Source organism: Suricata suricatta, chromosome 7 (genome assembly GCF_006229205.1).
Source record: "Suricata suricatta isolate VVHF042 chromosome 7, meerkat_22Aug2017_6uvM2_HiC, whole genome shotgun sequence".
Classification (NCBI taxonomy): Eukaryota; Metazoa; Chordata; class Mammalia; order Carnivora; family Herpestidae; genus Suricata; species Suricata suricatta.
This window is the reverse complement of record NC_043706.1, coordinates 136,860,754-136,875,471: the sequence shown is the minus strand read 5'-3', so window position 1 is coordinate 136,875,471 and position 14,718 is coordinate 136,860,754. Positions and strand designations below refer to the sequence as shown.

Here is a 14,718-nt window from a genome sequence, read left to right as displayed (position 1 = left end):
TCGGGATGGAAAGGATAGTAGGTTGGGTACAGACACAGTGAGGTTAATTTTGGTATCAGGAGGATTAGGCAATTCTGAACAGGTTTTTTTAATGTTTATTTTTGAGAGAGAGCATGGACAGCAGGAGACAGAGGATCTGAAGTGGGCTCTGCAATGATGGCAGAGAGCCTGATGTGGGGCTCGAACCCACAAACCATGAGATCCTGCCCTGAGCTGAAATTGGATGCTCAACTGACAGAGCCACCCAGGCCCCTCCCCTCCTTTTTTTAAGTATAAAAGGGATATTTGCTCAAAATGAGGAAGGAAAGCATGGTGGAAGGTCTGAAAGAGTCTTGAAAAAAACTGGAGAAGACATGAAATGGTTGGTCTGAGACTTGGTAACTGAGCTACCCAGAGAAACACATCGGGCTCCGGACTGCTGGCCAGTAGGGGACAAAACAGGGTAGACCTGATCCCCGTGCACGCACACCGGCCGTGAGGACGGCCCCACTGGTGTGCAGCTGTTCAGGATCGGTCCAGAGAGGATTGCCCGTGGCCCATCCAGCGTGGTGCCCAGAGTGATAACACATCCAGGAAGCATCAGAATCACTCATCCTACATTTTAGAAGTACATTAGCAGAGGTCAAAGCCACCTGCGACACACCCAAAAGTTGCACAGGAAATCAGAGGTAGGACTGGAAGTGGAGCGGGGGCGCCCAACTCCTTGGGTCACCAGCTTCTGGTAGGGTCTCTGAGCAAGTGAGCTGCCGGGCCTGCTTCGGGAGGAACTGGCAGGCTCAGATCGTGAACGGACAACAGAGCACATCCTCTGGTCAACCGCGTTCCTGACATGATTTATGTCTTTGCCTTGGAAGGGCTTTCTGGTTCTCTTTTCCTTGCAGCCAGAACAGGAGCTAGGAGCAAACTGAACCGAGGAAGGCCAAATGGAGTCAGCCAAGGAGTCTGGGCCCAGAAAAGTGACTATGAACTCAGCCCGACCTTTCCTCAAGCCATTAGTGCTGTTTGAAAGAAAAGGAAGGAAAGGAGCGAAAGCAAAGGAGAACTACTTGGGGGAGGGGGGAGCCGGGAGGGCTCAGGGGTTTTCTCTGAAGGGCACACCTTGCCTACCGCATCTGCGAGCAAGGCTCCAAGCCCTCTTAGTTTCTAGCTACAGCTGAGCCTGGAGCAACACGGGCTTGAACGATGCAATCTTTGCAGTAAGCAGAGCACGGTACGATAGCTGTGTCTTCTCCTAACATTTTCCTTTCTCTAGTTTATAGTACATTAAAAAGTATTTCTTTTTAATGTTCACTTATTTTTGAGAGAGAGAGAGAGAGAACGAGCAAGGGAGGAGCAGAGAGAAAGGGAGACACAGAGTCCCAAGCAGGCTCCTGTCTCTGAGCTGTCAGCACAGAGCCCGACATGGGGCTCAAACCCACAGACCGTGAGATCACGACCGGAGCTGAAGTCAGATGCTTAACCGACTGAGGCACCTCTCTCGTTTACAGCACATTATACACATAACATTCCAAATAGGTGCTAATTGGCCATTTATGTTATAGGTAAGGCTTCTGGTCAACAGTAAGCTATTAAGTTTTGGGGGAGTTGAAAGTTATACACAAATTTTCAACTACACACGGGGTCAATGCCCCTAAACTTCCCATTGTTCAAGAGCCAACCTTATACTTCAGAAAGAAAAAGTCCTAATCACTGAGAGCATGCCGGGAGCAATACTGCAGAGTGGTCAGGGTGGTGGCTTTCATTCAGCATCTGGCCCTGACACTTGGTGGCTGTGTGATCTTGAGCAATATTCGTGTCCTCTCTAGTCTCAGTTTCCTTATGTGTAAAATGGGGATCTACTTCATAAGACTGGAATGAAACTCAGTTAGTTAGTGCGTCTGAGATGACGTAGAGCGGCGCCTGGGTGGCTCAGTTGTGTAAGCGTCCGGCTTCGGCTCAGGTCGTGACCTAGTGTTTGCGGGTTCCAGCCCTGCATCGGGCTCTGTGCTGACGGCTCAGAGCCTGGAGCCTGCTTCAGATTCTGCGTCTCCTTCCCTCTCTGCTCATCATGTTCTCTGTCTCAAAAACAAACATTTACATATATTTATATATACATATAAAGAGACTTAGAACCGTGGCTGCCCTTTGTAAGCAGAGCAAATCATTTCCTTTTTCTTTTCTTTTTCCTTTTTTACTGTAAAACTATATATAAAAGTATATATAATGGATATAGTTAAATAATAATTATAAGAAGAACATCTATGCGCCCACCACTCAGCTGGGGTAAAATAACATAACCAGGACCTCAGAAGTGCCCTGTGGCCCCGCCTTTGTCTGGTCCCATCTCGTTCCTGTCCCTGAGTAAATGCTGTTCAGAGTCTCCTGTTAATCATCCTTGTTTTTCTTTATGGTTTTAGTACAGACGGATAGATCCCCCCCAAGCAATATGTTGGTTAGTTTTGCCCGAGCTTGGAATGTATATAATTAGAATCCTGCTGTGTACATATTCCCCCATAACTGACTTTCTCTTGATAGTCCATTTTTAAAATAAATCCATGGGGTCAGGTGTGGTTTAAGTTGATTCGCTATCACTTCCAAACAGTATTCCATTGGATGGAAAGGCCATAATATAGTCATCCTTTGTATTGTTTAATAAAAAAACACATAAATATGGGTAGATAGGTAAACACAGTACTCTTTAAAAAAAATCAGTGGAGCCAGACAAGGTCAGAAATATTGATAGAAAATGAAGGATTTCAACACCTCAGTGAGTTCTGTGTGATGAAAAGAAATGTTTCCAGCCGGTCTACTTAGAAGTAACCCAAATGTCATGAAAACATCCCATTTCTCAAATTTACGTTTAAAGAAAACACGTGGGCATCGGGCGTGTCCTTGTCTGGTTAAAATCTGCTCTCCCTCAAGCTAGCCTCCGCATCTGCCTCCACCTGTACCTCACGGAGTCACGCCGCCCCTCGCAACGCCTCCGGCAGGAAAAGTGTAACTGTACAGAAACACCGATACCAATGCATTCCTTTTTAGCTTTTTTAAAACATAAGGATAAACAAAATTAAAAGCCAGACAGGAACTCTGGTAGGATTTCTTCTCCTGTGGGAACGCTAAAAAGTCAACATTTTTCTTCACTCCACAAAGTTCTACTTCTGATAACTGAACTTATATTTTTTTAATTTTTAAAAAATATTTACTTATTTTTGAGAGAGAGAGAGAAAGCGAGCTCAAGTAGGGGAGGAGCAGAGAGAGAGGGAGACACAGAATCCAAAAACAGGCCCCAGGTGGTGAGCTGTCAGCATAGAGTCCAACGTGGGGCTCGAACGCATGAACCACGTGATCATGACCTGAGCCAAAGTCAGTCGCTTAATGGACTGAGCCACCCAGACACCCCTTAACTTATTTTAACAAATTATTTCTGCTCCCAAAACATGGTTTATGGGAAAAATATAGAAAACACGGATAAGCCCCCCCAAAAAATTTTAAGGAAAAAGTATACCCCCATCATTCTAGGGTCGAATTTTGGTATAATTCTCCCACTTGGTTTGCAAAGTCTGTATATAGTACAATCATTTTGCCTTTATAAATGTGCTGTTATAATACTATTTTATGACCTTATATTTTCATTTGTCAATATGTGTTTTCTATATAAATATCTGCAATGTTCTTTTTAGTAGCTACTACGGAGTATTCCTCTGATGAAATATACCATAATTCATTTAACCATTACCCTATTTTGAACATTTTCGTTGTTTACAATTCTTCAAACTTAAAACAGTTATAAACAAGGCTCCCTGGACATCCATGTACACACATTTTGGGCAACATTCATGATAATTTTTCAAGAATATTTCCCGAAGCTGAAATTGTTTGACTGAAAGGAACAGGTATTTGATGCACGAAGCTGATTGTCCTCCCGCAGACCCAGCAGTTTATAAAAACGCCTGCAGCCCCAGACCCCTGCCAACACGGACCCGTTTCACTTCTAAAATTTGCTAAAATGACCCTAACTTAGTGCTTCCTTTAATTTTGCACGGATTTTAACCCGGGAGGTTGAGTGTCCCCCCGATTCACTGCCCCTTTGAATCTCTCCTTGTGTAGTAAGTAGAGACTTAGTAAGCTTTTTCCAGCTCCAACTTCCTGGCCTCAGAAGCCTCGGTGTCTGTCCTCAGAACAGACAACATCTCTGGGCGGAACGCGACAATCAATCATTGCTTTGTGGGAGTTTAGTTTCCTCAAACAAACACTGCTTCAGTCTCCAGGAACAGGTTTAGTCACAGAATAATTCAGCTTCACGAGAACTTGAAGGGCACACATCAGAGGCCACCGAAGGAAGGAAGAAGGGAGCTGGTTGTTGGCGGTGTCGTTTGAAGGACAAGGTGACACAAACACACTCACCCGCCTCTCCTCGCCACAGCGTCATTTCCCAGCGGCCCGAGAGGTTGTCCGGGTGCCCCCAGTGCGGCTGGACCAGGGGGCGCAGGCGGGAAACCCACCCCACGGGAGAGCCCGACGGGACCCCCAGGGCTTTGACTCACTCGCGCGGCTCTGGGTGTCGCGTCAGGGCCCTGCGGTCACCGTATGACCTCAGCGAGCCGCCATCACCTCCGGGAACCTGACTTGCCACTTGTGAAATGAGACAACAGCATCCACCTGACAGGAGGGTTGTGCGGATGATTTGCCGGGAAGCACCTGGGTCAGTCGTTAGCACGCAGTAGGCTTTCAGGAAGCCAGAGCTCCCGTGAGGAGTAATGCAGTCACTCCACTCGTGTTTACTGAGCGCTACGTCAGGGTCAGGCACTGCCTGGGCACGTGGGACTTAGAGGAGACAACAAACAACAGATAAACCAATCACACAGCTGTAGAAGGCGATAAGAATGTGGGTAACAGAAGGCAAGGGCGACTGAGGGCAGGACAGGGCAGGGGACAGGCCCCGCCTACAAGGTGACCTTGGAGCAAAGATTTGAAGGACGGGGGTGAATGGGTTTGGGGCCACGTGGGAGAGGGCAGCGACCAGCGTGGCCAGCGTGGCTGTGTGGAAGGAGCCGGGGGGCAGCTGAGGCGGCCAGTGGGGTAGGGCCCCGTGGACCGCTGTGGGGTGGGTCCTAGCCCATGTCCTTGCCCACGTGTTGGATTCTGGGTACCCAAAGACATGATTCTGGCCCCTGGAGGAGCTTAGAGTTTAGTCTAGTGGGACCCTGGGCAGGTCTGGGGAAGCTGGCCCTTGGACTCTTCCAGAAGGCTAGCCTCGCCCTCAGGACCAGCCTTACAGAAGCTCAAGCTGACTGTCCTCCTTCTGCCAGCTGGAGTAGGGGCAAACCTCCTGCAGAATCTTGGGAAAGCTCTTCCTACCTCAGACCCACCACAGGGCTGAGCCCTATGAGAGAATGTTCTGGAGCCCTCCTTGCCTATCTTGCCCTCAGAGAAGTGTTTCCTCTGCTCTTCTAGGTCACTGAGTGATTCTCCAGTCCCAACACCACCCAGCCGTGAAGAAAGGGGCTAACCCACCCTCAACCACGGCTTTCGGAGACCTCCCGGCCAGATGGGCCGCGGCTGTCCCCACCGCAGCCTCCTGAGTGAGAAGGGCACCGGGCAGCAGAGGGCCAGGGCGCAGGGTCGGCTCCGCCACCACCGGTTTTTCCCCGGGGGCAGGCGGCTACCCTCCGCTGGGACTTGGAGGCTCCCGGGAAGCGCTTGTGTGAACCGAGTCCGCTTTGGACTCCTGGTCCTTGACCAGCGTTGGTGCGCAGACCTGAGAACTGGCGAAAACGCGAACCTTCTCAAGACGCACGCAGGCACAGGACCTGGCATTTTGGGTAATTCCACGTTAGGTCATCCAAAGTGCCCCTGAATGCCCAATCACAGTACCAGACCAGTGCTGTCCCATGGAAATAGAAAGTGAGCCAAATCTGTAATTAAAAATTCTCCAGGGGCACCTGGGTTGGTCGGTTGGTTAAGTGTCTGACTCGATCTCAGCTCAGGTCGTCATCTCATGGTTTGTGGGATCGAGCCCTGCGTTGGGCTCTGTACTGACGGCCTGTTTGGGATTCTTTCCCTCCCTCTCTCTCTCTGCCCCTCCCTTGTTTGTGTGCGGGCTTCCTCTCTCTCAAATTAAATAAATAAACTTAAAAAGATGTTTAAAATTCTCTAGTGGCCTATTTATTTAAAAGAATAAATGAGATTAATTTTAGTAACACAGGCACACCTGGTTTTGTTGCATTTTGCAGATCCTGCGTGTTTTGCACACGGGCTGTGGGAACCCTGCATCCAGCAAGCCTATCACTGCTGGTCTTCCTACAGCGTTTGCTCACTTTGTGTCTCTGTCCCATTTTGGTCATTTTCACAACCTTTCAAACAGTTTCATTATAACTGTATTTGACAGGGAGATCTGTGATCAATGATTCCAACTCAAAGCTCAGAGGATGATGGCTAGCGTTTTTTAGCAATAAAGTATTTGTTAATTAAGGCACGTACATTGGATTTTTTAGACATGATGTCACTGTACACTTAAACCAACTAGGTGTAGGGTGAACATAACTTTTATATGCACCAGAAACAAAAATTCATTTAACTTTATTACGATCTTCACCTTACTGAGGTGGCCTGGAAATGACACAGTATCTAGGAGGTATGCCTGTACATTTTATTAGTGTTATATATCCAAAATACAATCATTTCAACATACGTCAATATAAAAATTATTAATGAGATCTTTTATGTTTTTTCCTACTTAAGTCTTTAAAACCCAGTGTGTATTTTATTTTTATTTAAGTATACTTGATGTAGAGCATCATAATCAGCTCCCGGGGAGTGTGGATTTTATATACTCATTTCAGACTAGTCATAATTCAAGTACTCAACAGCCACAATAGACCAATGACTCCTGCAGTGGACAGCATGGCCCGAGACTCTTAAGGAATCCTTAGCAAATGACGTGCTTTACTGAGGTTTGAAATCACTAGAGCTCAACCAGCATTTCTTAAACTTCACGGTGCGGTGCATATGAATCACCTAGGGCTCTTGTTAAACTGCAGATTCTGACTCAGTGAGTCTGGGATGGGGCCAGAGACTCTGATTTCTGGAAGGTCCCAGCTGATTCCAGTGCTGCTGGCCCCACACTTTGAGGGTGGACAGCAGTGTCTCTGGAAGAGGCAGGCCCACTCAGTGAAGGGCTCGGTTGGGAGGTGCCAGCACTTAGTGGATCGATGTCACCTACTCCTCAGCTCACGGGTCTGGTCGCGTCTGCCGTGGCTGTGTAACGTTCTACCAGGTATTCGTGTAGATGGGAGGGGTAAGTTCATCGTTTTCTAAAGTAAATGTCATTTTTCATAAAAACACAACCACTGCAAAGCACAAAGAGGTTAAGGCACTTGCTCTGGGTCACATTATAGGAGCTGGAATGTGAACCAAGAAGCTGGTTTCTAGAAATTGGGTTGTTTTTTTTTTAAGTTTATTTACTTATTTATTTTGAGTGAGAGAGAGGCGCATGAGCAGGGACGGGGCAGAGAGAGAGAATCCCAAGGACCATCAGTGTGAAGCCCAACATAGGGCTTGAACCCAAAAACTGTGAGATTATGACCTGAGCCAAAATCAAGAGTCGGATCCCCAACTGACGGAGCCACCCAGGCGGCCCTAGAAGCTGAGTTCTTAGCTACTATTATACACCACGGAATGAGCGTACCCATCTCCTTGATGAGGACGCTGAAGTTTGGAGAGTTTGCCATTGTCTAAGATTATTTAGTAAGGTAAAGAGCTATCACAGTGACCGAGGCCTCGTGACTGTCATCCAAGACTCTGTCACACCACATATCACAATTTGAGGCATAAAGTAAGCATTCCTTCAATGTTTTTGAAGGCACAAAAGAATGAATAAAAGGCCTGCCCATCAATGGAGACAACCTTTAAAACATCTTGAAAGAGCACAGTTGAGGGACTTAGGAGACTTGACTCAGGCCTTCCTGCAGCAAGCAGGACGGTGTGGGCAGGGCCAGAGCACAGAGATCAGAGGAAGAGGGCGGAGAATCCAGAAAAAGACCCGCACCTACATGGTTACTTGATTTTCAACAAAGATACCAAAATCAGGAGGAGAATGAGAGTCATTGTGTAAACAAATGGTGCCAGAATAACCCGGTGTCCATGTGGAAAAAACAAACCTCAACCTATACTGTTCACAAACATTAATGATCAGGGGCACAGACCTACACAGAACTCAATTTTTGTAAAGCTTCTAGAAGAAAACAGGAGAATGTCTTCATGACTTGTGGGTAGACAAGACACAGAAGGAATTGTAAGAGAAATACTTGATAAATTGACTTCGTTAAAAGTAAAAACTTCTCATCCAAAGATACCATTATTAATTATGATTCATTGCTAACTGTGTGTATGAAAGAAAAACCATCAAAGTATAGCCAGCTTTCCCCAGTTCCCAGTCAGTAAAATATTACCTCCAAGTACTGTTGTCAGGTTCCAGTTTACAATGAAGACAACACTTCCCTCCTGCCCCCGCCCACCAACCCCTTTCGACATCATGGTGACAGCCACACATCCGGTGTCCAGGGCATTAGAGGAGACTCACATGTCTCAGGCCTCCTGAAAATAAAGTGCTGGGCGTTGGCCTGGATGAGAGGTCCTCTTGCTCCAAAACAGGATTAGTAAGGTGTCTGGGACTCTCTTGATTGAGAGGTTTCAGAATATCTGGTGTGCTTGCCTTCTGGAAAAGGGAAACAGAGAATTAATAACAGTCTGTGTCCTAGTGTGATTTTTGCTCAAAGGTGGTAACTTCAATGAGCAGAGCCTTCCTCTCTGACCTGACGGCACTAACATGCACGCTTCTGGGTGCTGAGTAAGAGGGCACGCTTCTGTTTGGACACATGCATACACACACACCCGCGGGGCCCGGGCAGGCCCCAGCAAGTACTGGATGTTCAAGAAGGGTGGTGGGTGGATCACTTACGGATTAATTCGTCTTAAAGAAACTAAGTCCACGTTTTGACCTTCATAACGATCCCTGCATTTAGTCACATGAAACATAATATTTAGCCTATCAGAGTTTTAGTTGTAATGTGCACATTAAAAAAATGGGAAAAATTAAAATACATCTCTAAATTTTATAAAAATACTTGAGTAGTTGGTATCCCTTTTATAATGCATAAAGCTGTGCTTTCCAATGTGGTAGTTACTAGCTCCATGTGGCTGTTAGCTTTAAATTCTCATTGATTAAAAGCAACTAAAATTAATAAATTCAACTCCTCAGCTGCACTAGACACATTTCAAGTGCCCGGTAGCCACACATAGCAGTGGTTAGAAGCTTCTATTGGACAGGGCTCGCATAGAGCCAAAAACACAACGCCCAAGGTAGGAGACCTCTTCCTGGCTGAAAATAACAAACTTTCTGAATCCAGACTTTGCATTTTGATGCTGGGTTGGAAGTGGAACTTGGAAATGTAACATTTGCATCATAGTTGTAATTTTCAGGGATGAAAGACTGAAAATATAAGAGAAGAAGTGGAAGAAATGATAGCTCCAAATTACTGTTTCTGCTCTTGGTCCCAGAACACCAACCCAGCTCCATCAGACATTAGTTAAGCTACCCTGTCTTGGACCCACTGCTCCAAGACTTGGGGTGGAAAGAGGGGGGCAGAGGAGAAGGGAGGGGGGAGAAGAAGCATCACCCACTCTCCAGGGGCTCACCTGGGCGGTAGGAAATAGACACACCAGTGAAATGGAGGCACAAGCCATGTCCACGGGAAAGAGGGGATGGAGAGCTTCTGCAGAAGGGGGTGTCAGATGCTCTTTAGGGGAAGTAGGTCCTCAGTGGGAGGTTCAAGGCTGGCTTGGGAGAGACTCAGAGGAGGAGCATCCCAAGTGGTGGGCCTATCCTGACAGTCAAGTACAGAGCATGTTTCTAGACCTGCTAATGACCCATGCGACCACAGAGACTTGAGAGGCCAGGTTCCTGCTGCGCCTGGATGTCCAGAGAACGGGGGGGGGGGGGGGGGGGGGGGGAGAGGGGGACACCAAAGAGCTGCCTTAGGAGAGGAGACAGAGCAGGAGAGTCACAGATCCAAGGGGAGGATTTCAGGCATGAAGGTTGTTCAAAAAGGACAAAAGAGTATGAGAAAAGGCTCACCTGAAATGAAAGTAATGGAGATTTTTAAAAATTGCCTCGCAAATTAGCAAATATTAAAATAGAAGGTATAACATTTGGTGCCGGCAGGGGTGCTGAAGAGCAGGCTACTAGGGGTCAGGTAAACTGAGTCAGCCTCCGAGGAGGGCAGTTTGGCAGCATGAGTTAAAAGGCCTAGGGGCTCGTGGGTGGCTCAGTCAGTTGAGCGTCCAATGGTTGATTTTGGCCTCGGTCATGATCTCACAGTTCATGAGTTTGAGCCCTACATCAGGCTCCACACAGACACTGGGGAGTCTGCTTGGGATTCTCTCTCTCCCTCTCTCTGCCCCTCCCCTGCTCATGCTCTCTCCAATATAAATAATAATTTTTTTTAAAAAGCCTGAAACACAGCTGTAAAACAATGGCGATATGTATGTATTGACATGGAAGAAATTAAAACATAATGTTAAAGATCCTTAATAAAGCAAATGACAAAAGCGGATGTGCGGCATGGTGTCAGTTCTGCAAAGTGGGTGTACACGTGTCCTCCAAGGGACTGGCCCCGGTCAGTGCTTGAATTGTTTTCCTCCTCCCCTGCCTTCTGCCCCTCCTCCTCCCCTCGTCTGTGTTTTCTAAACTTTCATTAGTGTGTAGGCATAGGTTTTATTATATGTACAAGCAATAAAATCATTTTTGTAATTAAAGAAAAGAATGGAATTCTGGTCAACCATGTCAAAGGTGACAAAGTCACTGATGAGGGTGATATTCAAATTGGCCCCATGCTTTTCAATCAGGGGTGCCTGGCAGTGGCCCAGGGAGCAGGTCACACTGGCACAAGGAACAGACTGCTCGGAAGCTAAGAGTGAACAGGAGGGAGGGTGACATGGGGCCAGGGCAGCGACAGCAAGAGCTGAGGATGTTTTTACGAATTTTGGCTGAGATGATGAAATGGAAGAGCAGCTTGAAGGGAATCCTTCAAAAGATGCTGTTTTTACTTTTCACGGTGTGAGGATCAGGGCTTCCTTGCAGGTTGAGGGGGAACAGAGGCGGGGAAAGTGGCGAGCTGATAGAGCAGGGTCCCAGAAGAGAGCAAGGGTGGACCCAGCACCTGGGAGGGCTCCGCCTTGGGAAGGAACATCCCTTCTGAGGCAGAAAGAAAAGATAGCTAAGGATCCAGAGAAACTCCGAGCAGGAGGAAGTAACCAGAGGGCTCTCTTACCCCAAGGCCTCTATCTTCTAACTGTGTCAGGGGGGTGGCCTTGGAGCAGGTAGTAGAAGATTCCATTTGGATCAGCACGTAAGGGAGCAGTCGGAATGGAACACAAAGAATAAAATGGGCTAAGTATGAATATAAAGCTTTGTAACACTTAGGTGTTCGGTATATAACCACCTAACTCAGATTTCTTTAAGGCAACATAGTTGTTAAATCATCAAAAAACAAACAAACAAACAAACAAAACAACTTGACGTCTGGGGCACCTGGGGGGCTCAGTCAGTTAAGCATCCGAATCTTGATTTAGGCTCAGGTCATGATCTCACAGCTTGTGGGATTGAGCCCACATTGAACTCCACACCGAGAGTATGGAGCCCTCTTGGGATTTTCTCTCTCCCTTTCTCTCTCTGCCCCTTCCCCCTTTTCTCTCTCACAATAAATAAACTTTTTTAAAAAAGTGATGATAGAAAGTTCTGAACAGGATCAAAGAACTATCTTTATAAGAGAGATCACATGGCATGTGAAATTTATTGCCAGGAAATAAAAATTCATAGCCACAGAAGACTATATGTCTAAATACATTAGGATTCTGGAAAAACGTTAATGAAGCTTAAGTGCCAACATAAATATTTTGAAATCACTAGAAAGGTCGACACTATTCTGAAGAACATCCCATTTTGACTAAGGAGTTGACTTGAAATTTGATGTTCAACTCTTCCCCGGTAAATTCTGAAGGGCCTGGATGACTGTCAGATTCAGTGCCCTGCTAGAGGGCATCAAGATCCAGAGAGCAGCCTAGCGACGTCATTGGGAAAGGCATTTTTTTTTCCCTGCAATTTTTAATATATTTCAATAACTATCTAGTTTGGGTCAGATTACAGAGAAAAATTATTGCCCTGAAATGAGGTCTACTCTGCACGGAGTTATTAGTTTAATATTACACGTTGAAAGAGTAATAAACATTAGGCTCAATTTGATTGAACTATGGGCTCCCTGGAACCACAAAATTGATGCATTTGGGATTTTTTTGCTGATCTTAAACAAGAAAGGGAGGGCAACCATTGCCACTAAGACCGCATCCAAGGGCATCGGGAAGCCGCCCAGGATGGACTAGGCTGACAACACACGGTCTGAGCAAGGTCATGTCCCGGCCGAAAGGTAGGTCACCTCTGCTGGGACCATCAAGAGGGTCAACAGCCCTCAAGTCTGAGGACCCAGCGTTTTCACACTTGAACCCACTGCCACTCCCTCCCTCTCCTCTGGCTGCTCAGTCTTCAGTGTGGCCAGCAGGCGGGGAAAGAGAAGGGGTGCAGAAACGCCACGCCCTGGGGGCGGATGGTTTCTTCAGGTTTCACATGGACGTGGGAACGCTTCACATAAAGGGGGCACCGAGTGAAAGAAAGGGCTTCTTCCCCGCCTCCGACCTCGGTCCCTCTCCTCACACAGCCTCTCCCAACAGCTTCTCGTATTTCCTTCCTGGTTAACAGGTATATGTCTCCACGGCCAATATAGATCAGCCACACATTAAGAAGATGCACAAGTAAGACCCCACGGGGATGCACAGGAGCTCTCAAAGGACAGGTAAGAGAGTTCACCTCTTCAAGAGTCCTGGCCCCCGTGCGGAAGTGAGGGTCTTCACGGGAGCATTTCCAGAGCATGCGGCACACGCTTAATGGTCATGGGAGGAGCCATCCTGAGCTGTTTTCTCAGTTACCATCTCAGAATCACTACTTGGTCTTTAAAAAAAATTTTTTTAAACGTTTTATTTATTTTTGATACAGAGAGAGTCAGAGCATGAGAGGGGGAGGGGCAGGGAGAGAGGGACACAGAATCTGAAGCAGGCTCCAGGCTCTGAGCTAGCTGTCTGCACAGAGCCTGACACGGGGCTCAAACCCACAACGTGAGACCTGACCTGAGCCGAAGTGGGAGGCTTAACCCACTGAGCCACCCAGGCGCCCACCACTTGGTCTTTAAAAAGTTATCTCCTATTTCCGTGCCTCGGTTTAGCCACCTGTGAAGTGGGCACTGACACCCCCTACTTCCAAAGGGCACCGGGTGGCGTGCCCAAGGTTGGCAGAATGCCCCAAGGCGTTCTGATGTGTGAGTTTTATGAGCTCACCAGGGAGGGCATGTGTAATTGCAGTCTGACAAACGTCCTATTTAAAGATGTGCTCTTTATATTTCAACCCCGTAATTATTTAGCATTTATAGATCATGCCATGATTGCTGTGTACTTTGTAAACATTTGGCTACATCGCTCCAAAACAGCCACATCCTCAAGGAAGGTGGGGAGACAATGCCTGCAAAAGATGGGAAGCATGTCCTTTCAGGAGCGTGGTGGTGGAGGCTCTCTCGCCATGGCCTTCCCTGCTCCTCCTCGCTTCTACCCTCGGGCCCCCCTGTCCCATCAGATAACCCTGCAATTACCCAGCAGCTCATTCCCCGTGCACACGCAGTACGGGAGGGCGAGCGCCACAGATATCACCTTATGTCAGCCCCTGAATGCCAGAAACTAAGCCTGGGAGCCCTGGGATGCCCCATCACGTGGCGCGTGACATCGGAAGTAGGAAACACTGTCCACAAATTTCGGTGGCATCCTTTTGCACAGGCATGACAGGTGTGGTATCTGGAACAGACTCGACCTGGCCCTGACACTTCCGGCCACGTTACCCCCTTGGTCATCCCTTTCCCCTTGGTCCCTCATCATCCATAGGGGCAGTAATAGCACAGACCTCACAGGGTTGTTTTAAGGATTTAGAAAGTAAAGAATCTATAAGGGCCTTCCCCCACCAACAGAGCCCGGTAACCTTTGTGAGTGTTAGCGTCCGAGGGGCTTCTCCCCAAGGATCTGAGCCCTCATTTGTCTTCCCTTGTGGGGCTTATAATGAAGAAGGTACAAGTTTAGGATTTAGAACCATACAAATCTGGACTCTACTCCCAGCTCCACATTTTATTAGTGACATGACATCAGATAGGTTGGTTACCCTCTCGCTGAACTCGGATCCTGGATCTTCATCACGGGAGTAACAATGTCTATCTCAGTATTTCTGGAAGAACGAAGTGTGACTCGTATGTAATCACCACCACCGTGCCTAAACAGCATTTAGGAACCGCTATTCCTAAACGCACGCTAACCTCTCCTCTACCTGTTGACTCAGGGATGGTGGCCAGAAGGGTGTTTGTGTAGATGGACCCTGGGGAGCCAACAGAAACACTTGTCGGCCCTCTGGCGTTTCAAAGGCCTTCCAAATGCGTCACACACACTCTAGACGCCTTCTCCTAAATCCAGTGAGGTCCCAGGGGCCAGCACCTGCTCACCCAGGAGCGCCTCAGAAACTCATTGGCGATTCTGCAGCTCACACCTGCCCCAGATCAACTGACTCAGACTCTGCATGTCAGCAACATTCCCAAGTGA

The 14,718-nt window shown here is 47.5% G+C and overlaps 1 protein-coding gene across 2 annotated transcripts in view; it reads right to left on the bottom strand.

The window, feature by feature from the left end:
- The window catches only part of SYTL3 (synaptotagmin like 3), a 40,232-nt gene that overhangs the window by 17,947 nt on the left and 7,567 nt on the right, over positions 1-14,718 (bottom strand). The window contains exon 4 of one of the 2 annotated variants that reach the window (XM_029944164.1): positions 8,561-8,695. In XM_029944164.1, the coding sequence (XP_029800024.1) occupies positions 8,561-8,695 (135 nt within the window). The remainder of the gene's footprint in view (positions 1-8,560; positions 8,696-14,718) is intronic. The other variant, XM_029944165.1, reaches the window with a different exon arrangement.